We start from the raw sequence: 23,971 nt of genomic DNA on the forward strand, positions 1-23,971 counted from the left end.
AGATAAGTTAGTTTGAATTAATACAGGACACAAAACCCTCTAGATGACCCCTAGCATAGCAATGAGTTTTATCGCAAGATTAGTGTTGTGTCTCTATAAAGAATGGAGGAGGCTTTGTCTAAGTAGTGTTTCAGATGCTGCTGGTGTTAATGGATTCACACTGACCAAAAGAAATCTCCCAATTTTGGTTTAATCAGAAGGACTAATTTTGCTAGGGTGCAAGGGTGAAATAAAATGCTTTTCTCTTAGAAAAAAAGACTGCTTTCTTCATTGTATTAATAGGCACCTGTAGGTATCCTGAAGAGTGAACACACACACATACTTTGGTCTCTGTTCTCTAGGACTTGCTGAGGTATTTGGATTTGCAGTTCTTGTGCCTGAAGTCTGCACATCTAGTACCCTTAGAATTTTGTGTTTCCATAGAGGGCGGGGAAAAACCACACCACCTTTAAGAAAAAAGATGTTTATGCTTTTTCTGACTTTCATAGCTTTTATAGTTAAACCTTGAAGGTAAGAGTCTTTGCTTCTACAGACCATGGAGCTCGTGGTGTTTCCTCCCACTTGCTCTCATGGGTGTCTTGTTTCCTTTCCATCCTCATCAATGAGATCTGATTCTTTTCTGTGTTCTCTGCTATATCTGGGGCTGTCAGTGTTTCCCATTTTTTCTTTTCTCCCATGTGCTAGAGAATTTGTGCCTGTAAATTCTTGCCTGTGTCTCAGTAACAGGCTTTCTCATTCTCTCCCTAAACTAGGAGCTCTGTGTACATCTAATAATCATTTCTGTTGTGCCAAGGGTGCTATATGCATCTCTCAACAGGGTTGATGCATTTTTTTTTTTCAGCTGTTCTGTAATTATGGGCTCACCTATGGCAAGGGGTATTGTCATGCTTCAATGCATCACAGACTATGTCACCAGCCAGCTATTAGAAGTAATAGCAGCAGGTAGTTCTGCTCACCAAAGATACCAGTATCTACATTTCCCACTTTTGCAATTTCCAGTGTTCAGCAAAACCTGTAGTTCCCTGTGTCAGTAGGAATGCACATGCTTGCTCAGAGGTTTTTTTAATATTAGTTCATGCAACATCAAAGATTAAGATCTTGCATTTATTTTTACACATTTGCAGGTTGAGATGAGTTTCAGCACAGGTTCCTGATTATTACTATAAATTTTGACATAATGTTGAAATTGCAATAGCAATATGTAATATATGCGTATATAACATAAGCGTATGTGCACACATGTGCGCAGGTGTTGAAGGATAGCAGAGCTTTGCCTGGGAGCCTGTCCACTCTTCCACCTACATCAACTAATCCAACAAAAAGTTTTAGGTTTCCGTACAAGCCAGGCTACTCTGCTTTTAAATGTGTTAGTAGCTTTAGCATTTCCAGTCTGGGGCCTTGGATCATTGTATTTTTATTGCTAGGATTCCAGTCTGGCTGGGGATAGGAAGAGGAGAAACTGTTGGGGTAAATAAAGAAGTACAGTTTTCTGTGGCAGCTCACAAAGTTATGTAACTTTAGCACTGGATTAGCAGGCAGGAGGCAAATGGAGTGGTTGCTGGTTGCATGATGAACTCAGTTTGTTGCATGGATATTGTCCCGTTGTGCATACAGCATGCACCGTTCTGTCTAGTTCGGGCTGGATTCTCCTGGTGCAAAGAACCATGCTTGCCATCAGTGGGATGTCTGTATGTGTGAGCCCAAAAGCGTCTCAAGGATGCATGCTGTGGAAGGGGAGTCTGTGTAGGATGGCCGCATTACACCCGTGAAGTCTGATCCACGCAAGTTATAAGCATCCAGGCTGTTACGAGGGATCCTTTCTCATGTTCCTATGTGGTTATGTATATAGATGCTACTATTGAACCCCTCCATGATGGCCACGGAGGGTGCTGGACCAGCTCAGACAGCTTACAACCGTAGAGGGTGGTGTTTCTGTGGGGCTTGCAGGGTCGGGAGGGCTGGCTGTTCTCATTTAAGCTGATTTTAAGGGCTCCCAAACAGCTACCTTTTTGGTGTAACTGCAACCTGGTGAACGATTTTTTTGCTTGCAGGTATGTAAGCAGAGGTGCCCCATTCACTTGTGCAGTGAGCTTGTAAATCCCTCATAAGTTGTTTGTGAATCGCTTTGGGATCCTTCTGGCTGACAGGCAGATCCTGTGTAAGCACATCGGCCAGCCCTGCTGAGGCAGCCCTGCAAAGCCCAAGCCTTTGGGAGCAAAACCAGTTGCCAAAGAAGCAGGTGTGTCAGCTCAAAGTGGCCCATGAGGAGCAGCTGTAAGCTCGAACTTTGCCCATTTATTTGCTTAAGGTTTTATCTCATCCTTTATTATACAGCCCAGTGAAAATGAATATTTACTGTGTCAGTTAAACTGGGGCCATCTCGGTGGCAGGCTCCCTGTGTGCTAGGTGGCCTCACGGGTGAGAGAGCGGAGCGATATGCAAGTGTTGGAGGGGAAGGCCGTGCTTTCTGTGCCATCAGAGAAGATAGGGACACCTGAGCAAACAGTGGGCACCCGGGGCTGTGTGGGTAGGGTGACTGGTTTGGTACACTTCATTGATTTTTTTTTTTTTAATTTTTTTTTTCGATTTTTTTTTTTTTTTTTCCTGCCCATAGCATTTTCATTCTGTGGGGAAATTCTGACATTAGAGCAAGACAAGAGCACTCCGAACGGAAAGCTAAACTTGCGTGTTATTTTTCATTTTGCTTCAGGATTTTCAATGTGGATAGCAAAATTAATATCAAAAGAGAAATTTCCTCTGAATCGAAGACCAAATGTTCCACTTGGAAAGCGTAGCTGCACAGTGTGCTGCTGTGCTCAGGATAAGTTATTCTGAAAAAAACCCCAACAAACCTCAACATTAAAAAAAAACCTATGTAGTAATTGAAAGGGCTATTTTTGGTGCAATGTTTTGATTTTTAGCAAGATTGTGTGTATTGAGGGAAATGTTTACTACAAAATTTGTTACCACTTCTGGTCTTCAGATCCCTGGCAGTGGACTTACAGCCAGGCAGTTTCAACTGATAAATTATTTTTTGTCTAGTGTGTTGTATGAGGATAAAGCAGCATAATTTTCTAGGATTAGGAGCGGTTTGGTGTTGGAGGTAAGGTATCCATATCCACATACAGTAGCCCAGCCTTGGTTGGGAATTAGGCACGTGTACATAGGGGAAGTGGCAAGACCTAATATACAGGGAGCCAGGTGGATGCTGAGAAGACCTGCTTTCTGTCTGTGGCTCTGCCTGACCTTGAGCAGTTCATTTGACTGCTCTGTGCCTCAGTTTCTCGTTTTATCTGCCACATAACTTATCTATTTAGATGTTAAACAATTTGAAATGGGACTGCTTCTCACTATTCAAAACAACTGCTCTGCTTCAACACAGTCTTAATAATAAACATAGACAAGTGTGGTCTTTGGATATTTAAAATAAATTTAGGAAGATTCAGGTTAATTTTTGATTTTTCAGCTGCATTACCAAGGGTTGATCTTTGGACCTATATAACCAAACTTTTTCCTTATTTGCTTTCTGTTATTCTGCCTTTCGAAGGACTTTGTGGAAAAGAAAGCAGTATAAAAATCACACAACCGGTTTGGCAGGTCCTGTATAAACAGGAGAAATGCCAGGAAAAGTCTAATGTCTTTGTTGCCAGCTTTTAAGAAAAAAAAAAAAAGAGGTTAATTTTCCCCTGATGAAAACCTCAGCGTCGCTATGTGTGAGCAGGACTGTGGGGAAGGGCATGTGGTGAACAGGGCTGGGGGATGCTTGCTAGAAGGGACATGTGTGTCCTCAAATGCTGGGAATATTCCTATTCTTGAGCAATTGTCCCAGTCACCTTCTTGGCTGTAGGAACAGAAGAAGTGTTTTGTCATGCTGCTTGTAAGCAGGTTTGTGGTTTGGTGGTTTGTTTTTTTTTTCCCTTCTCCCATCTCCTCTGACAGTCTCACAGCTCAGCTCGAGTGTTAAACACACCCTGCTTGATTAGATGGGGGTGATTGATGCCCCCCTGTTTTGCTTTGCCTGTGCCAGCAGAAAGCTGTGCTGGTTTTTAAGGCGGTTTAGTTGTGAGTTGGGTCGGATAAGGAGACCTGCCTTCCTAACTGGATCTGTGCCGTTGCGTAACCGTGGGAAGGGTTGGAGTGCCTCTGTCCTGATTCTTGTGGCAAAGGAGGGACGTGTTTCTGGAACGGGTTCACAGCTCTCTTCTGGTGCAGGCCATCTCTGCTACGCGCTTGTGAGTCGAAAGATTTCAGTCAGTGCTTTGCCAAGGAGGAGCATTAGAAATCAGAAGTGCTCATGGGGAGGGTATTTAAAATCAATGCTAAAGTGCAAAGTGAAATGATGCCTTCTCAGGGCTTTTGCATGATGTCCATGGCATTTTACATCTCTCTTGTAGTTCATCCTTCTGTTTCCAGAGCAGCAACATAACCCCAGAAACGCAGCCACATGGGTAGAGGGTCAAAATGGGATTTAGGCAACTTGCTGCTTCTTCCTGCACCTCTGTTCCTAATTGTAAAATAGGATTCAAAAAGATCTTTCCACTGGTGCCTCTCTATCTTGACTATTTTGGCTTTGAGCTCTTCAGGGCTGTCCTCTGCTTGGTGTTTCTGCGGTGTCTTGGACAATGGCCCCATAGTGCTATCACTGTATAAATGTCAAGTCCTAACAGTTGGGTTCCAATCCCGATAGAGTTCTTAAGAGACGGTATTATTTTCTAAGCTGTCGAAGTAGGTTTTTGCTCAGCCCCTGTGCTCCTGATGGGCTAATGACCTAATCTACATATGTTTTGGTCCTTTCACTTGTAAAGGTGAGTGTAGTAATGCTTCTCTTCATTGCAGGAAAGTGGTAAACATATTATAGGGCATATTTAAATAGTGTAATGATGAGGACTATGGACAAGCTTTCAGACTGAGTCAAAACGGGCCCAGGACTAGCATTTTACTGTTTTTCTTGAAGATGGCTGCAATTTACTCTATTTCAGCTGGCTCAGTTCCCAAGCTTGTCGCTTATGTAGTGAGGCAATGTTTGCAGCTCATAACAGCCTTATGGTAAGGGTGGAGTGGCTCTCGCTACAGTGTCCATTCAGTCGTGAACCAGCAATGCTTAGCTGTGAAAACAAGCCAAAGATAACCAGAGTGAAACTTCAGCATTTCTCTTCTGCCAGGAGCAACATCATAACCAATGCTTTGGGATTATGAACTAAAACAAAATAATAATTTGAGGAAGAACAAAAAGCGATGCAAAGGTTGAAAGGAACAATTAAAACAATTGGGGAACTTAACAAACAGGAAAAGCTATGGCAGAAGGAGAGCAGCTAAACTGGGATTTTTGTGCTTAGCCATCCTGGGGCTTCACAGACCTGTGGGCTCAACATTATCCCATTGCCCTGTTGGCACAACCAGGGCAATGAGGGCTGTGGTAATGCCACAACTTGTTTTGGAGGGTCAGTAGCAGGTCTGAGAACAGACTCCTGTCCTTGTCACCATTTCTCTTCAAACCTCTTCTGTGGAGCTTGTTTTTTTCCTGCGCTTTGCAGTGTGGCGTCTGCTGCCCAGCCCCATACAGCAGCAATATGCAGAAGGTGATCCACTTCTTGTTCCCCTTCTCAGTGCTGGGAGTGCCCCTGGAATTTCCAGGGTGAAGGAATAAGGGCTGTGTGGGATGTACCCTGTCATATGGACAGCTTGTACCTGGAAGGCATCTCTTGTTTTCAGAGCAGTTGGGAAAGGGTTGCTAATGGCACTCCTTACACAACAAAATATTCACCTTCTTAGTTCATTACTTATTAGCTCCAGGCAGGGACATTGCAGATTTGTTAATGGTAATGACCAAATCATTAGAGTGTGCCGCATTAATGGAGAAGAAAGCATTTAATAAAGAGCCATCACTGGACCCTGTCATTGTCCCTGGAATACAGACCATATTGTTGAAATCGGGCTCTACTCTCTTTCTGTCACCTGCCCCTTCTTAAAAGGATGGCTTGCTTGGGAGCTTCAGCTTCTTTTCAAACACATGTGAAAGCTCATCTTTTCTTCTTTTGAGTCAAATGTGCTGTACCATGCCCAGCTGTTTCTGTACAAACATATTTAAAAAGTCTCCTTAAAGTTCTGCTAATCCCGATGGTTCTGTGCTGGAAGGACCATGTTTTAGAGGAAATAAAGGATTTTGCTGTGCCTCAAGCTATCCCCCAAGTGGTTTGTTTACTTTTTCTAAGTAATATCCTGTGTCTGATGCATTGATCAGCAAAAGGTTCATTTTCTTCTAGTTGGCATTCTCATACTCATAGACTGCCGACTGGAGGGACCTTCCGAAAGCTGCTAAACAGCTTGTTAAATAAATTGTAAAAATATAACCTGATTCTTGTACAGGTTGACCTGCCTGCAGATTTTATTTCTGTTGATGTAACTCAGCTGCCTTCAGTGGTCTCCCATTGCAGCTTAATGTTTTAATCACAGCTTCTCATTAGCTCATCCTTCTGCAATATGTCTTCCAGATTATCTTCCCTTTCCTCTGTTTTTATTTCCTTTGGGCTGTTGAGCTGTATCTGTCATATCTCTCTTCATCTCTGTAGTTCCTTTATTCCTTATAAGCTAGACCTTCTGACTCTTGTACAACTTGTCTATCTTGCATATATAGGGGTGTGTGTGTGTATATATATATATGATACAGATGAAGTGCCTGCAAATGTGCAGGATGCAATATTCTAAGTGAAATCTTACCAGCTGTTTTTTATATACTCTTCTTTGTCAGCTACAGTTTCCTTTTTAGTCACACTGATCTCATGTCGTTCATGTTAAACTGGCTGGAGTAGGTGAAAGATAGTGGGAGGGGAAGATTGTAATTTGATGTTTCTTCCATATCCAGTTTCTGTACAGTAGACAAGGTCAGTGCAAGTATGGTCCTTTTTAGGAACTCCCTCTGCATTTAGCGTGCTGGGGGTCAAATAACCTGAATCCTTTTAATATTTTATAGCGGCAAACATCCATCGCCGCTTGTTTCTGGACTAGCTTAATATGACAGTCTTTGAGAATGGGTATTTTATTTAGCTGTCTTCCTCTCTTTGTGGATTCTGTTCAGTTTTCCTGGGCACCCAAGTGGACTTGCCCCATTTTTTTACCAACAGCCCTTATTATAGCTATGCTCTTCCTAGGCTGGCCCATATTCCCTCTGGAAAGTTGCCTTTACCTACTTAGTGGTGGTGTTGAACAAGAGGGTACAGCATGCTCCCTGCTGTGCTGTGGGTTACTTTACTGGGTTACTTTTGCACTACTTGAACCTTTAGAGCAGCAACTGTAAGGTGTAAGGTTAGACCTTGTCATGGCACCCCCAGGTTTCTCTGTGTATTTGGTATGTCCTTTTTCATGGAAAGTCTGCCAGAAGTCTGTGAAGTGTGATGAAATGCTGTCATGAAAGTGTGGTGGTGCTGTGTATGGCAATAGTGCTTTGTTTTGCCGGTGAGGAAAGTTGTAAAGATGTCAACCTTGCAGGGTTGTTTCACAGGATAATAGGTAGGTACACCAGTTCTCTGGCCTGAAATGGTTTTCCAATGCCAGAACCCAAGCCTGTGATCAGGGTTTTCTTCTCAGTGCCTCCAGTGGTGGATAACTTTTCTTCGTAGAGGAGAGACGTTCTCATGCTTACCAGGGTAGGCACCTACATGATCAAACATAAACAACTTTTTTCCAGTTTGTTATAGTAGCTGATTTTTGGGTGTGCCTATATTTTCAAATGGTAAGAGATAGAAGATAATTATAGCATATCATGATGCAATTTGTTTCCAAACAGGCATATGTACACACTGTTCACCCTCAGGTTCAAACTGATTTCATGTAGATAAGGAGAGCGAGCAAACCTAAGTGACTGAACTGGAGAAGATAAAGATTGAGGCCCATATGTGGACTTCACTTCCACTAATGTAAATCAGGACCAGAATAATTTTTTTAAAATCGCTGGAGAACTTTGCAGGTCTAGATGGGAACAAAGTCCAGCCATGCAATGGGACTGAGAAGGGTAATTTCTTACATTTGTAAAATGTATTTTTAAAATGTGTATTTCAGAGCATTGTAGCTCCTCAGGAATTTTGTTTCCATGGGTGACTGAGGATTAAAAGAAGCTTTGACTTTTATGTGAATTACTCTCCCATGATTTTTCCACTAGTTAACCGATGGGCATGTAGATAATCCACGGCGGTGAATGAGTTGACCTCGTCCATGTGACAGTTCTGACCTGTGGTTCATGCTATGGCAATATTTGATATCCCCTGTTGTGAAGGATCCTGTTCACAGCAATTGTAGCTTTAGTAAAAATGTTCAGAAAGCAACCTTCATCCCTTGTAGAAAGACCAGAAATTATGCTTGTCCAGGAAATGTGTTTGAATACCTAGTAGCGTTGCAGCTTGCCAGTACAGCGACAGCTCTGTAATGCAACTGAGTGAAAACACTTGTGCTGCCATGCCAGCCCTGAGACGCTGCAGAGTAGCTCCAGGATTCTCTGTTCCCATAACACGTGAGAGGGCAGCTCCCTGTACACCATGTTTCCCCTGAGTTTTTCCATCTCAGTTTCATGGCCTCCAGAAATTTTGCACTGAAATGAGTGCATGACTCCAGTCACGGGTGTTCAGGGTGTGAATTCCCACGTGTACAGGCAGGGTTGTACAACCACCATACGTTACAGACATGAGGCTCCCCAGCACTCCCTGGTTTAGAAAAGAGAACGTGAAAAAGATGCAGTGAAATATCTCTGACGCAGAGATATCTAAGCCTGGGAAGTCTTTCTCTATTGCCCTCCCTGCTTCCCTGCTGCTTACTCACTGGCCACAGTACTTCAAAGCTTCACGTGTTTTTTTCCTAGCTGTGCAATAATCTCTCTCTGTTAGCCTTCCGTGGTGCTTTGTGCTAAGCGAACGTGCTAACAAAATCATGATGTAGGCGCAAAAGGGGTTGCCCTGTGGATCAGAGCAGTGACCCACCTTTCTCTGTGCCCTGCTTAAACAGAGGTCAGTAGCAAGTTCTTCGAAGGAATGTTGCAGTGACAACGCCATAACGCAAATTTTGGAGTTGCATGCGGAAAGGAGGCGAGGGCAGATAGTTTGTTGACATCAGGCAGTTGAATCTGTGGTTGACTTCTGCATTGAAGTCGTAGGTCAGGTGGCCCGAGTCCTAGCTTTACTGCCTCTTCTTAGAGCCGTGCTGCAGAAGGGTGGGTGGAAGGGTCTCCCACTTCAAATACATAGGTCTTTACTCCTGTTTTGGAGTGTGACGATTCCACTTCCAAATTCTGAACCAGAATCTGCCTCCCGCATATATTTTGCGCTGCCTAGCTGGGATATCTATGGGTAACATTATTTATTATTAATATAAATGACTAATCCTTTCTTGAATCTTATTAAGCTCTTTGCCTTACTATTATCTTGTAGATTTACCTGATACTGTCTTCCCACAGCCTGTTCCTACTCTCTCTTCCCCCATATTATCAGTGACCTCAGCAAAGAAATACTTCTTGAGCATGTGGTTCAGCTAGTTTTTTGCTTCATTTATACTTGCTAATTTGAGATACTTTGCAGTGCTTAGATAATAATGCGACCATATCATGGCATTTTCAACAACAACATTGACCTCCACAAGCTGCCTTTTCACAACACTTAAGTGCATCAATGTTGCTGTCTGTACAATTTTAATTTAATTAGAACAGTGGCTGTAGTCATTTTGGGAGAAGCATGAACTTCCCCACTGCCTCCTTTCCTCTTCTCTTTGGTGGTGAACTGTTGCACCTCTGTAAGGTTTTTTTATTTGCTTGAGTAAGGATTGAGACATGAGAGGATAGCCATCTCCTGCCCCTGTGCCAGGAGGTTCATCAGAGGCAGGCTGAAGGGAGGAGGCAGGGAGGAACTGAACTTCACAAAATCACTAAGGTCACCAAGACAATCTCTGCTCTCTGTGCTCAGGAAATGAGATGTTAATCTTTTCCCAGTGCTGCTTTGCATAAGGTCCATTCCAGAGAGCTGTATTTGTTTTAATTTCTCTAATTACTGATAGTGTGCTGATTATGCTGCTATAGATTTGACGTGAATTGCTGTATTAATGGGATCAAAAATGAGAAGTCTGCCATGGAAATTAAGACAACGACAGCAACTGGGGGAAGGGAGGGGAGAGTTTAATTCGTACACTGGTACTGCAGACCTCTACTTTGCTTTTTCTGGAGCCTGATCTTTTGTCCCTGGCAGAAGTTGGAGTATGCAAGCTATAACATTGACCAAAATCCCCAAACGTTTTAATTGTGTACCTGGTGCCATACAGTCTCTTAGGGGCTCTGATTTCCCCCCTCCTCCCTATGTTAGACCCTGTAACTCATCTCATAGTGGTCTCTTGGACTTTCATATCCGGCTATAGAGTTGCATACAAAACACTGGTGAACACTGCATATGTCTTCCTTCCCTTTCCTCTTTCCCTTCCTTCTCTAATCAGAAATGCTTCTCCTGCCGTTGTCCCCTGTGCTGTTCTGCGGCTGGTTTGCTGGCATTGCCCTGCTGAGTGTCCAGATGTGCAGGGCCTTCTGAATCTTTCCTGCGAGCACCTCGTTCCCCCCCAACAACCCTTTTCTCAAAGGCCATTTTTCCCCCTCTACTGTACCCGAGGCACCTCCACCTAGGAGGATCCACAGTAGCAAAAACAGCCTCCCCAAGGCTCCTCCCAGCTCCTGGTCCCTTGGCTTGTCTTTCCACATTCCCTGCCTCAGCGTGCTTGCTGAAAGAGATAGCAGCCCTGGTCCCGTGTCCTTGCAGAGCTAGCATCCTCCCTGATTTGGGGTATCCAGTGTTGTGTCCAGAACACCAGGTTTCACAGTCCTGAGAGCTACAACTCCATGTTTCAAACTTGGATTTGCGCAAGGCAAGGGCATGTTACTCAGGGGCTTTTAAGCCTAGGCTTCCCCAAAAAATCTAAGAGGGCACCAGAACTTCTGCACACCTGCTAGCACTGCCCTTCCCTGAGTGCGTGCCCCACAGGTGAGGAGTTGGAGCAAGGTGATGGGATGATACCCAGGGTGCTGGAAGCTTCCCTTAAAGCAGCATCCCACTACTACTGTCTTGCGAATAAGCAAGGGCGGCCTGTGAGGACAGGACAGGAAACTTTCCCCCTTTTTATTTTTAACTGTTGGTTTCCTGATAGTTACCGCAGCACAAATCGCTGTATCTCCACCTTGCGGTAACGCCTGCTTCTCTGGGGAGCAGGGGGAGGCTGGGCCATTTGGAGAAATGAAGATGAACTGCAAATGCAGCAAGACAGGCGCAGAGTGGCACACATACCTGAGCAGTTTGGGGGGCAAGTGCATGTCAGCTTTCACTCTTGGTTAACCTTGCCCTGTGTAGTATCATTACATGCAATATAGGAGTAGGTTTTTACGCAGTGATAAGAGGCAGCTGCCTTTTATGTCCGAGGCAGGGTATTTGCAGACCATGTTGGCCATTCTGGTTTCCTGAAAACTGCTGCATAGGTAATGTGTTTCTTTGCTTTATCAATTAAAAAAAGTCATTTTAGTATAGCATCCTATCCAACTGCTGAAGTAGTCATGTCATTAGAAAAACATGAGGGCTTGCTTAGCATGCTTTCTTGCATATTTTATTTTCACTTCTGTGAAAACATGTATGTCCTTTGTGCCTGCCATCTGAGTGGAGTTCGTAAAGGGAAAAAATTACTATCAGACTGCAAGCTGGAGAACATTCATGATGCAGGCTGCTGCTTTGGAGTTTAGGAAGGGTGTCATTTTAGCAAAAGCATGAAGCTATTTTTACTTTCAGCCTCACTTGTCCTCAACTGTTGGACTTTTTTAAAAAGGTGACTACAAATTTAATTTTGCAATTTTGATTTTTTTTAAAATGATTATTATTTTAGCAATATGAATTCTTTGTGTTCCTGATAGAATTTTCTAACTGTTCAGGTAGATTTTGTCTATAAAGGATCTACCCCACTTCTTCAAACTGAAATCAGTGTGTGCTTTGATGGCTTTCAGAGTCTAGTCAGCTGTTATGTACACTCCAACTAGATAGTCATGATCAGTATAGCTTCTGAGTTACCTTCTTTTTTTAGACAGGATGGTTTGATCTAAGGTTTTCTCAGCACCTGGATGTTTAGTGTTTTGTACTTTTCTAGTACGAAGAGAACAAAACCATAGCTTGCCTTGATTCTTAACCATGTATTTCAATCTGTCTCTGCTAGATTGGGCAGGTAAAAGCATGCCCCAGTCTAAGCAGACCTGGCTGGCTGTCTGGGTGGCACAGTTGGAGCATCAGCCACTACTACAGTAAACCCCAAGGAGGGTCTCTGTAAAGGTTGACTTAATGCATCTCTCCAATTATTGTAGTCAAGGTGAAATTTCATGGTGAAGCTTTCCTGACTCACTGTCAGCTGAAGAAGCCTTTCAAAAACAGTGACAGTAAGCAATATGCCAACTGTTTTATCCACCTCATTGTGGCTACTGGCAAAATACTAGGGAGCTGCTGTTTTGAAGTTGCTTGTAGATGGCAGTTGTTTGGGGCTGAGCGTTTGGTCACTTGTGGGTTTAAATGTTTATAGAATCCCCTGGCAGGCAGTGAATCTGGAATGTGGTAATGCCAAGCTCTTTCCTAGCGCTCATCACCAATAATTTCAAAGGATCACACCGAATATGTATTGATTTAGTCTCTTTTACCAATAGACTAAGCTGCAGCAAGGCTGTTTGCTCAAGTACACAAAAGGTTCATGCTGGTTCTGCTACCAGCACTACCTATCCTTCCTCCCAAGCTGTTGCTTGAACAACCCTACCATTGAACCATCTATTCTTGGCCTTAATGCAAAGGGAAATATTAAACTGACTGGTTAGGAAAAACTTTCAGAAAAATTCCTAGTAGGGGAGTATCTGGTTGCATAACTTTAGAAGCATGAGACACCAGCCATGTTTTTGTTTGATGGATCCCATAGAGAGAAGCTCTAGGCAGTTCTGGAGTTGTGAAGATTAAAGCAAATCTGTTCTCGGTGGTGTAGGCACAACAGGTACCTCCTGGAAGTGTGACTCGAAAAAGCCTCAGAAAGCCTGGAGGAGCAAATGTGACCTTGTGCATTCACGCGACTGTGTAGGCCAGGAGTTGCGTGTGGCTGAAGCACAGAGCTACAGTCGGTTGCAGAACTGGACTGATGTTTGCAGTTCTGCTTCCAGCCAGGTTACTGACTCACGCTGCAAACAGGGGTGAAGCTCATTTTTCCACAAGCCCAGTGCTTTGACCTCCTTGTGACATTACCATTCCACACCTTTTGGAAATGTGGTCAGGACAATTACAAGGGCTATTCTTTCAGGATGCACTTGTTAAATGCATTGCCCTTGAGAGGCACATGCTGTCCTTTCTCAAGTCTGAAATTACTTAGCTCATTTGAGCTTTGCTCTTTCTGTAACTCAGGTTGTCTGAGTGTCTAATAAAAAGAAAAAGACACTCCTAATGTCTGTAAATTGCTTTGATATTTGGGTTAAAGGTGCTGGAAAAAAATGCAGGATTAGTAGGAGAGGGCATTTCAAAGGCACTAATAAGAGTCGGATAGCTAACTCCCCTTTGTGCCTTGTAAAATGTCTTCTGCAAATATTACCAATTCACGCATTACTGTGGACATCCAAGGTGTGTGGAAAAAGTAACTGCTTTTCCACAACTTCTTTTTGGTTTTTTACTGTCCTGTTCTTATGAATACTAGGAAACAATGAATCAAATGTATTTATTTGTAACAGTAAATCTCAATGAAGCTGTCTTGGTATAAATCAGTATAAATGCCTTTAGGAGGTTGATCAGTGCGGAGAGGAAGGCAGCAGGTACTGGAAGCATAATGTCTTAGTTGGATACAGCACCTCCTGGGTGTTGAGGGAAGTGCACGGGGTTTCAGATTTGATTTCGTGTTCTGCTTGCACTGTTGGCCAGTGAGAAGGCCCTTTGAAGCCACTTAGCCCTTGTCTTTGCAGTGGTGATTCAGTATTTCTGTGAGCATAAAATGTGACCTGAGGTTGGACTGTATCCTGCATTCTTCGGGAGGGAGGAAAAGGACTTCAGGTCTCCCATCTATCCTCTAGTGCCTGTTTGCAGAGGCAGGCATCTGTGTGGCTATGTTTCAGAAGTGTTCCTCTTTTTATAAATATCTCATTCAATAAACAAAACGAGCAGCTGCAGTGTGGTTCAATTATCTGAGCTGTGGATCGCAGCAGGAAATGCTAGGAAGTGGCTGGTCTCATTGCGAATCGCTGCTATATGCACCGGTGGTGAGAAGGTGCAAATGGGCAGCAAGACTGCAGAATGGGCACGGAGAGCTGCACCTCGTGGGAACGTGAAGCGTAGAGTCAGACGCTTTGGGTCAGGGAAGGAGTTGCGTAAGTTGAAAGCAGAATAATGTTTTGTAGCTCCACAGGTGCGTCTTTCACGACGTCTCAATGAACATCCCTGTTTGTTAACTAAGAAAACCTAAATTCGTATGAGCTAATGGATTGCTGTTGCCTGGACAGTGACGAGCAGAAAGAAACTGGGTGGACGCAGTAAGGCATTAAAGGGGTTTGTGGGAGACTGGAATATAAAATTGAACAATTCCTGGTTAAAAAGTACTGGGCTGAAAGCCACGGAGGCTGTAGTCACAGAAATAACATAGTGATGGTGGAGTGAACCAGGCCTGTCTTCCCACTCCATCTAAACCCAGAATAGTGTTGAGATGGATCATTTATTCTCCACGTGCCACCAGTCTTTTCTGCCGTGACTGTCAGCAGTGGTGGCTATAGTATAGTGGTGGGACTCCAGATGTTGAGGCGAAACTTCTGGTTCTGCGTGAGCTTCTGAGCAGCAAGCTGATAGCAGCACCTTGCGCCAGAATGAGCTGGGCTTGCTTTGAAGTGACGGCTGAGAGATGCAAGACTTTCTAGGTGCTCCACATCCCATTTCTTTTTCGACATGTCACCTAGTCTGCCTGAAGAGTTTTCTGCTTTGCTACATTTAGTTATTTACTCGTGTTGTACAAATCTCTCCTTCCCTTTGCTGGTGGTGAGGGTGCTAACGTTACATTCTGCAGGTGCCTCTATCAGCCTCAGTCTAGATCCCTGCCGCACGGCCATGATAATGTTCTGGTTCGTAATGGAAGTAATTACCTTCTCTTGCTCCAGCAACAAGTTTGTCTTTTCCTTTTGCCAGAGATAGGGGTCAGGGTGAGGAGCTGCATGTGTACTCTCCTGCAAATGTTCAGAAATGAAGGTAGCTCCTTTTGCTTCTGTGGGTATGTGGATGTAAATCCACGCTGTTTGCACTGCTGTCATTAAATGTCAGCAGCACGGTTTTGGGGAATAACATGCATTGCCTTCCAGGAAGCGTATGAAAATGATTTTTTTTATGCTCCTGTAAAATTGTGGCTATGTTTATTTACAAAGGCTATAATTTGTGCCGTGATTGGAGTACAGGCTTAGAATATGGAAAAATTTTCCCATCAGATCTGATGAAATTTCAGTCTTAAATTTCTTGGCAGACGTTTTCAGAAATAAATACCTAACAGTGACAATTATGAAACTAACGCAACATTCACGAATTGCCCTTGCGTAGCTGCTTTCTGTATGCTGACTTACTTATTTGGTTGCAAGTTAAACTAGTTCAAAGAAAGTGCTAGTAACTAGTTTAGGCAAGAAAATAAAAGTACTACGTTACTTGATGGTAAATAGAGTAGTTTTTAGTGATAGAGTATGGTTTTCTGTAGCAAGGGCAAAACTAATTGCTTAATGTCTTTAAAATGCTATGAAGGAGTAAAGTGTTAAATACTTAATAAAGGTGCTCAGATCATGACTGGTTTGTTAGCATAAGATTAAGTGGTTTTGGCACTTTCTGTAACGGTACTCATGCACGTATCATGGAGTTGCTGTCAGATTTTCATCAACATAAAACCCTCAGAGTCTCCCCACTTGTGTGTCACTTCCCTTTCCTCCCTTGGCAAATTTCTGAGAAGACCCTTGGAAACTTCATGGACCTTTTGAAAATTAAACCCATCACCCTAAAAGCTGTTTGGCCCCTGGCCGCTGTGCCAGCCAGCATGTTGCCCGTGCAGTGCTTGACCACAAGTGGACAGGCTGCGAGCTCCGTGGTTCCCTGGGCAGCTGGGTGCATCGCTAGTGCTGTTCGCCCCCACCACGCACACACACTTCCTTCCTTCCACCCACTTCCCCCTCCCCTGCCTTGGTTTCACACCTCTGTTCCAAAGTTCACGTTGTCCTCTCTCTTTCTCTCTCCCCCCCGCCCTGCTTTCTTTTTAACAGCAGGAAAGAATTTCGTACACACCTCCAGTGAGCCCGGTACCAAATTACACTTCCTCGTCACCACTACATGTCCCAGTGCCTCGAGCGATCAGGATGGAGGAAGACACGATCAGACTGCCAGCACACCTGCGTGAGTGTCAGCGCGGAGGCTTCTTACATTCTTAGATCACGGAGGGCGCGGGGTGGGATGAGGTGTTCCCATTTTTATGGAAGACAGAGGGGAAGCCCCCTGGCTTTAGGCTTTTTTTTTTTTTAAAAAAAATCTCTAGCTGGTTTGATTTTTCTAAATATTCTTTTTCACCTAAGGAAATTACTCTTAAATACAGTGCATTATATCAGCCCCTGCCCGACCCCTGCACCCCCTGTCAAGGATTTGGCTTATTTCTCGTGCCAGACACAAATGTGGAGGTTTTATTTTGACGGGAAGTGCTATGTTTCCTTCCACAGTATCGGAGTTGCTCAGCGATGTGCTGCGACACAAGGTCAGAGTTTCAAAAGCTGTGGCAAGTGGAGTGTATTTGTGCTGTAGGTATTTTTCAGGTTGTTACAGGTCTCAATATTAAATACTCCTGGTGCCCAGGCTTTCTACTACAGAGCATGTATGCTGACAGAGAGGCAGTGGGAAAGGAGGAAGAATGAGCTTAGCTGTGTGCAAAAGGATGCTGCAAAGGAGGAAGGGCATATCACTGACATTGGAACAAAAACTGGTGCTGGGGGCAAGGCGAGAGCCAAGCACTTCCTTGTTGAGATGATTTAATGTTTGAGGGATAGGAAAGGCCAAGGGTTTGTTGACCAGCAGGAGGTAAATTAATGAGATAGGATGGGGACAAGGAGGAGTGGAGCTTCCCTTTTTGGAGGGGAAGCAGTTCTGATGTAAATCGAGAGGTTTTAAGTAAACTTCTGTCAGGTGTTACATTCCTGGGGTACTTGAGCAACAACAAGCAACAGGACCAGGAGCAAACGTAACTTTGTGCATTGCCATCTGAAAAACAGGTTTGGGATTTCAGAGGGAGGGGAAAAAAGTCCATATTTATGAGAAGGCATTCTCATTCCTGTCCTCAGCTGTCTTCCAGGCACTCTCCTTTTCTGGAGGCAAACTGTGGTCCCAGTGCTTCTGTAATCCCATGCTCGCTCCTTGCTGGCCACTGAGTCGCACTGCCCCAAGGTCACTCGTTGCCCATGCTGTGTTCTGCACGGTCCTGTTTTTGTCTGCTGCTGCCTCTTACTCTCCTCGGCCTGTGTGGTAGCGTAGCCCACGTTGTACCTTTTCTGTGCTTTCTGACAGGAACGGGAGCTGGTGCTGCAGCATTTCTGACTGTCTGGTCACTGCCTGAGTATCCCCGAGCTCCCAGGCCCTGCTTGCCCATGCGTGTGGCTGCTGGCGTGTTTCCCCAGCCTGGGGAGGACTTGCTGTCACACTTAGAGGGCATTTCTATGCTTTGCCCAAAACTTAGACACAAAGAAACCAACACAGAAGCAGTTCTTCTCCAGCAGTTCTTTTGCCCACTGTGGTTTTTAATCCCTGAGATCTGTTGGTTGTTTTTTTTTTATTTCCTTTCCCCTCATTGCATTAGTTGGTACTATTTACTTCTGCTTTGGGAACCACTGTCTGTCCTCTCCACAGCTAGGATCACAGCTGGCTTTCCAATTACTTAGTGCCTTCCCCACTGGGTCCGACAGATGCACAAGGCAGGAAGGCAGAGACCCTTGATACTGAAAGGAGTGGGGCACTGTGTTTACTACCTGTTTCCTTCCCACCAACTAGTCAGCATGGAAGTTAGTGGGAAGCTTATAAGGCTTCCTCTCAGTGAAAAATTTTTATCCAATATTTTTAGGTATGATCCAACCTTTCACCTTAATTTTTTGTTTTGGTTTTTCTCTTCTTTTGATTAGCACATTTTTAAACTTGCAAGGAGGCTTCTTTCCCATTAGTATTTTCACACCAGTCTGACTTGTTGTAGTGTAAAAACACAGATGATTAATCATTAAATATCTCTGGAATAGTCTTCCACAAAGTTAGTGTCTCGGGTCATAAACAACATGGAGCACCTTTTCATAGCCTTACTAGTTGTAGTCCCTAGCAGTGCAGTGTTTTGTAGCTCAGTATGCAGTCAATATTGACCCAAACACTGTTAGAACCACTGTTTAAAGAGGGTAGATTTAGACTAGATATAAGGAAGAAATTCTTCACCATGAGGGTGGTGAGGCACTGGAACAGGCTGCCCAGAGAAGCTGTGGATGCTCCAACCCTGGAAGTGTTCAAGGTCCAGGTTGGATGGGGCTTAGAGCAACCTGGTCTAGTGGAAGGTGTCCCTGCCCATGGCAGGGGGGTTGGAACTAGATGATCTTTAAGGTCCCTTCCAAGCCAAACCATTCTATGATTCTGTATAGATTCATAGCTTGGCCAGAAGGGACCATTATGAATTCCTAAAACAATCTCTGGTTTAACTTGAGTTACAGCACTTCACTCAGTAACTCCTGTGTTTAGGTCCAGTAACTGAGCTACAGCATGTTATGCAGAAAGATTTCTGCTCTTCGTGTAAAGACTTCAGTGATGGGGAGGATATAAGGTCTCTAGATGTTCTTTCAATGCTTAATTATCCTCCTTATTTACTTTTTTTTTAAGTGCCCTATTTATAGTTTGAATTAGTTAAGCTTCAGTTTCCAACTATTAGATCTCATTATCTCCTTTCCTGCTGAATATTGTCAAAAGACTACTCTTGATATAGGTGCTTTTAGATAAAGTCACTTCTTAACCTTTTCTTGGCTAAACTGGATAGGAAGAGAGGTTCTTAAGGCTGTCAATCTTCCTGTAAAGCTTCCAGATTTCAAATTCTGTTTGTATCAACTCTGTGAACTGTCTCCCACTTCAGATATCCTTCTTAAAGTGAGAACAACAGAAATGAAGATCGTGTTTCAGGAGTAGTCTTCCTAATACCAGGTATAGAAATAACTAAGCACCTTTTGGATCTCGGGTCATGAGGTTTAAGAGGTACTAACATGGGATTTTGCAATTCCTGCATGGACCCCTCTTTTTTTTTTTTTTTTTTTTAGAGATGTGTCTGAGAGATGGCTTTGGTCCTAAATCCAAACTGCCTTAAGGCAGGCAAAGTAGCTAATTTCTAGTTCAGGCTGTGGTATTGTGTGTGAAGATTGGGTTTAGATCCACAACGTCTGAAGGTTTTCTGGGTCTGAGAATTTGTTTGGTTCCAGCCTTGTTGTTGTTTTTGTTGATTAGGTGAAGCGTAGTAACTTCTCTCAACCCTCTCATTCCAGTGCAACAGGGAGATGTGGTAAGTTTCTCCAGTCATACACAGAGCTGATAGCTTGTCAGGCCTCCACTCATTCTCTGTTTCCATGACATTCTGATGGCATTTACCGAAATAAAGGCAGAGTTCAGTCCTAACCCATATATCTTCATTTCTGCCAGCTTGCAAGTTCAAGAGCTATGATACAGGTGCAGCTGACAACAGCAGTTGGCCCAAGCGAAGGTAGAACTGGAGACAAATGTTTCAGATGGAACATGAAGTGCACTCTGTGGATTCAGACAGTGTTTTATGCCTTCCTATTAGAAATTTCACTGTTTCTAATCTTTAAGAGCACTCTGAAGGCGCTAACAGCCAGTAGTATCAGGACAATTAGTAGAGCAATTTCCTTTGGTGCAATAAATTATTTCTCACTGTTTGTTGAGCAAATGGGTCTCAGCTATGCTGAACTGATTTCATCCAGAGACTGGAAAAGGGAGAAGTGCAAAGTTTAGAAGGGTGGAATGCAGATCCCTCTTTGCTACAAGCATGCAGAGGAAGACTCCTTCTCTTTGGTCAACACAGCTAGAAATATAGAGAAACCCCTTTTCCTAGGGGTGATGTGAGGGCTCTTTCCCCTTCTCACACAGCCTTTCTTGTTTTAATTAGCTGCTTTCTTCCCAGCCTGCCCTATTCCTATAGTACAGAAGTACAATGTATTCGGTCTTAACTTTAAAGCTCTGGGAGAATGAAAATAATTTTCTGGTAATACACACCTTTCTGTGATGCTGTACTTCTCTGTAAGGGACTTTTGACCCATACTTTTAGACATACGTGTTTGCCTAATATCCACTTCTTACCTCGTAACTGAGTATTGGAGGCATTGTAAACAAACTATCAGTGGGGAGCTAGAGAACATGTTTTCCTCTGTTTTAGGTATGTAAGCAGAAAGTACAGTGATCTCCAGTTTTTGCTCTTTGTCCCTGGTGTGTATGCTGTGGTAGCTGTGCAGCATACCTGATCTCCACTAGACTGCACTGATGTCAGATTGAAGGAGTGTTTGGAAAATGGAGATGTTTACCGAAGATTCAAGAGAAGCAAGTTCAGCTCTCACACAAGACTCTGCCCTTGGTGCCTTCTGTGACCTTGGACATCTTGTTTTAGTTTCCCCGCTGTAAAATAAAAAATATGAGAGTGCAAAGTCTCTTAAAAGTTGTGAAAATTAGTACAGTGACTCCCCAGATATTGTGATAATGAAGAATGCTGAGATAGGTGGAAGTCCTGAAACTATTTGCATATCCCTTATCTCTGAGGACACTTACTCCTTATTACCACAGAGAGAAAGTTATGTTTTGAGTTTTTTGTTAAAGTAAAACCAATCTTTTTGTCTTGTCTGGTACAATGTCATTAGTTACTCATTTTGTGCCATGGCCAATACCTTGTGGTCAAAAGTTCTTGGAACTGGATAGAGGATACAGGATTTAAGAGATGGATAAGAGAACCCTTCCCTGTGACTATTAATATGCTCTGAATCGGAGAGAAAACAGCTTTTTTCCTTTTTCATAATATGCAAGATGAAAATAAGGTGGTTTGCCTTCTACAACAGCAGCTGTAAATATGTGCTAAAGGCTTCATTGTTTTCTTTGTCTCCTTCAACGTAAAACTTCTTCAACAAGAGACACTGAAATATCAGTGCTGAAAAAGGACTTGTTGCATGCTCTGATCCTGTGCAGCAGCATTCCCCCTTGCACGTTTCTGTCGATTTGTAGTCTGATTTTTATCTCTGAAGGGCATCTTCCCTTGGGAATGTGTGTGTGTTTGTTTAAGGAGATGGACCTCATGGGCAAAGATTTCACAGTGTTTTCTATTGATAGAAGCATGAACAAGAGTTCATTTCTTCCTCTGAACTAATTACTCTTCTTTCTTTAGTGTTGGCATCCTTCATACGCCTGCAGCCCATTGTCATAGCAAGGCACACTGCACGTACTTTTCTGTACACATGAAGCAATTATTCTTGGCAGCAACTGATTTTTCTTGCTGTTGCTTTTTTCTGAACCCCCAACAGCCTGCACTGATGTTCAGAGTAAAATGACACACTCTAGATGTCAGGGTACATGATGCATCAGCTCATAAGGGAGAACTTTTACACTGGGACTGAAGTGTTGCTGTCTTGACTGCACTCACCTTTTGGGGGGTTGTGGTGGTGGGGAAAGCTAAGGACCTACTTGTAAAATTGAGTACTTTTTGTTTCAAATGTGGGCTTAGGTTCTGGTCTTTGGTTTTCCAGTGTGCGATATGTTCCAGGCTACAGATGATTTTGATGAGTGTCCAGACCTGGTCACATACAACTAGTGAGATCATGTTTTTTATTTCAATATTTCTGTGTCCCTTGTAATTACTGTTCTACTGCCTTCATTAAGGAGAACAGAAGGGAAATTTATTTAGTTTTCTGCAATGATTATATTAAAGGATTTAAGTTTTTAGCAAGTGTTTCATAGGAATCTTTCTGCATGCCTGTTTATATTGGTGGTTGATACTCTGATTCGGTGGGGACCAGTCCGGTGGCTCTGTATTGGTTCGACATCTTTATGATCCTAGCAGTACCACATTCTGCAAAAAAGCCCTCTGTATAACCCCCAAGTGTGGACATGAGTAGTAGGGCAGGCTGGGCAGTTGGGCTCTCAGTTGGGCAGGTTCTTTAAACTAAGGCATTTATCAGACCTGAAAGTAGTTTATTAGGAGTTTCTTTGTCCTAATCACACATTGTTGCTTATATGCATCATTCGTGTTTTAAGGGCACCGGTTTTCTTTCTTTTTTTTTTTTTTTCCTTAAAGGAATGCAGGAAACAATTAAGAGAAGGAGGAGGAAACAACAACACTGTCAGGGTTGCCAAGGATCCATGTTTTTCTGTATAGTGTCTATTAATTATGCTGCTCTTTTTATTAATCCTTTGGCACCTGTTAATTATTCTACAATTTTGGCTAGCAGCTGGAAAGCCACTTAGAAGCATTAAGCATATTGTTATTTAGTTACTAGAATATTCAATGCATTGAACTGAAAGTATGTAGTGAGATGGGAGAAAAAGCCCTTCACCCTAAGCCACATTTAGAGCAGCAAGCAATAAAAATATTTGCTTTGGAAGGATCTTTGTGGAACAAAACTGACTGACGCACATACAGGGAAAATAAAATAAAAGCTGTATAAGACAAAGGGACTGTGAGAGGTGGCCAGAATGTCAAATTAATGACTCTGAGACTAATCCTGGTCCTAGTGAAATGAGTGCTTAAATTCCCACTAATTTTAGTGGGGTCTGGACTGGCCTTTTTCTCAGATGATTGGCTTCTTCCAGCCCCCTCTTTGCTCTTCTCTGACATTACAGCCACTTAAGCCTTGTTCCTCCCTCTTTCTGTCCTTTGTGTGCTTGCCTTATCTCCTAATCTCCTTTTCACCTTATACTTCATTCTCTCTCTGGGTAGCTAGTCCTTTCCTAACCAATCCCAACCCACTACAAAAAAAATAAAATTAAGCCAGGACAGTGGCCCTGCTTGCTACCACCTGACTGTTTGCAGTCTTTAATCTTGATGTTGCATCTCCTTCTTCCACCGTGGGCTTTTCTTGCACAGTTATACTGTGAGCTATGCAGGGCAGGGCCCATCTGCTTCCTCTCTTCTGCAGTGCCTCCTGATCTTTCGATTCGAAACTCGTAATAATCTACTGACAGGCTGGTTGGGCTGTGGAAATCCCAGCCAGCCGTCCTGTCAGCCTCGGTGACCATTACTTCAGTCAACCCTAGTGAAGTGACTGGGCCTGGCTCCTTCATGACTGTGTTACATCCAGTTGTTAGGTTAGGCTAACAGGATGAAAATCATGCGCGAGGAAGATGTCGGTTATGCCTGCCTCCTGCCTAAGGTGTCTTCTTCCACAGGCAGCCTCAGGTGCTCCTCTGAATTTAATTTACCTACTCCAGCCTGCCTCCTGGGTGTTTCCTACAGTGAATCTCAGGCCAGCTTCGAAGTGATGATACAGGCAGGCAGTTTGGGTGGATGGGAAGCCCAGTCTCAGGTTCACTCTTGCGCCATGGCTGGGCACAGTATAGGTGCAGTTATTTTACTTGAAAGAGCTTTACCCAGAATATGTTGGACTGGGAAGAGGGTAACCTCATTACTGATCTAGCTGGGAAAGTTGCGGCTTTTAGACCAGGAAAATCGTGATTTACATTTTCTGGCATGGTCTTTGTTCATCACCGGTGGGAAACTGAGCCCCCTGTCACTGGGTTTGCGTTGGGGTGACTCAGAGCCAATTTATCTGTCCCCCTTGATGTAAACAGCTGGCGAGTTGAACCCTAAATCTGTTAGCTCCTTACTGCTGCCTGGTCACTGTGGCAGAGGCATCTGGGTTAAGTGTGAAAGACTTGTTGTAAAGGGCCAGTGCTGTGAGCTG

The 23,971-nt window shown here is 43.6% G+C and overlaps 1 protein-coding gene across 1 annotated transcript in view; it reads left to right on the plus strand.

Moving 5' to 3' along the window:
• ETV6 (ETS variant transcription factor 6) overlaps positions 1-23,971 on the plus strand; it is a 140,231-nt gene that overhangs the window by 31,306 nt on the left and 84,954 nt on the right. Inside the window, exon 2 of the mRNA XM_059816665.1 lies at positions 16,286-16,415. Within this exon, the coding sequence (XP_059672648.1) occupies positions 16,286-16,415 (130 nt within the window). The remainder of the gene's footprint in view (positions 1-16,285; positions 16,416-23,971) is intronic.

Source organism: Gavia stellata, chromosome 4, assembly GCF_030936135.1.
Source record: "Gavia stellata isolate bGavSte3 chromosome 4, bGavSte3.hap2, whole genome shotgun sequence".
NCBI lineage: Eukaryota > Metazoa > Chordata > Aves > Gaviiformes > Gaviidae > Gavia > Gavia stellata.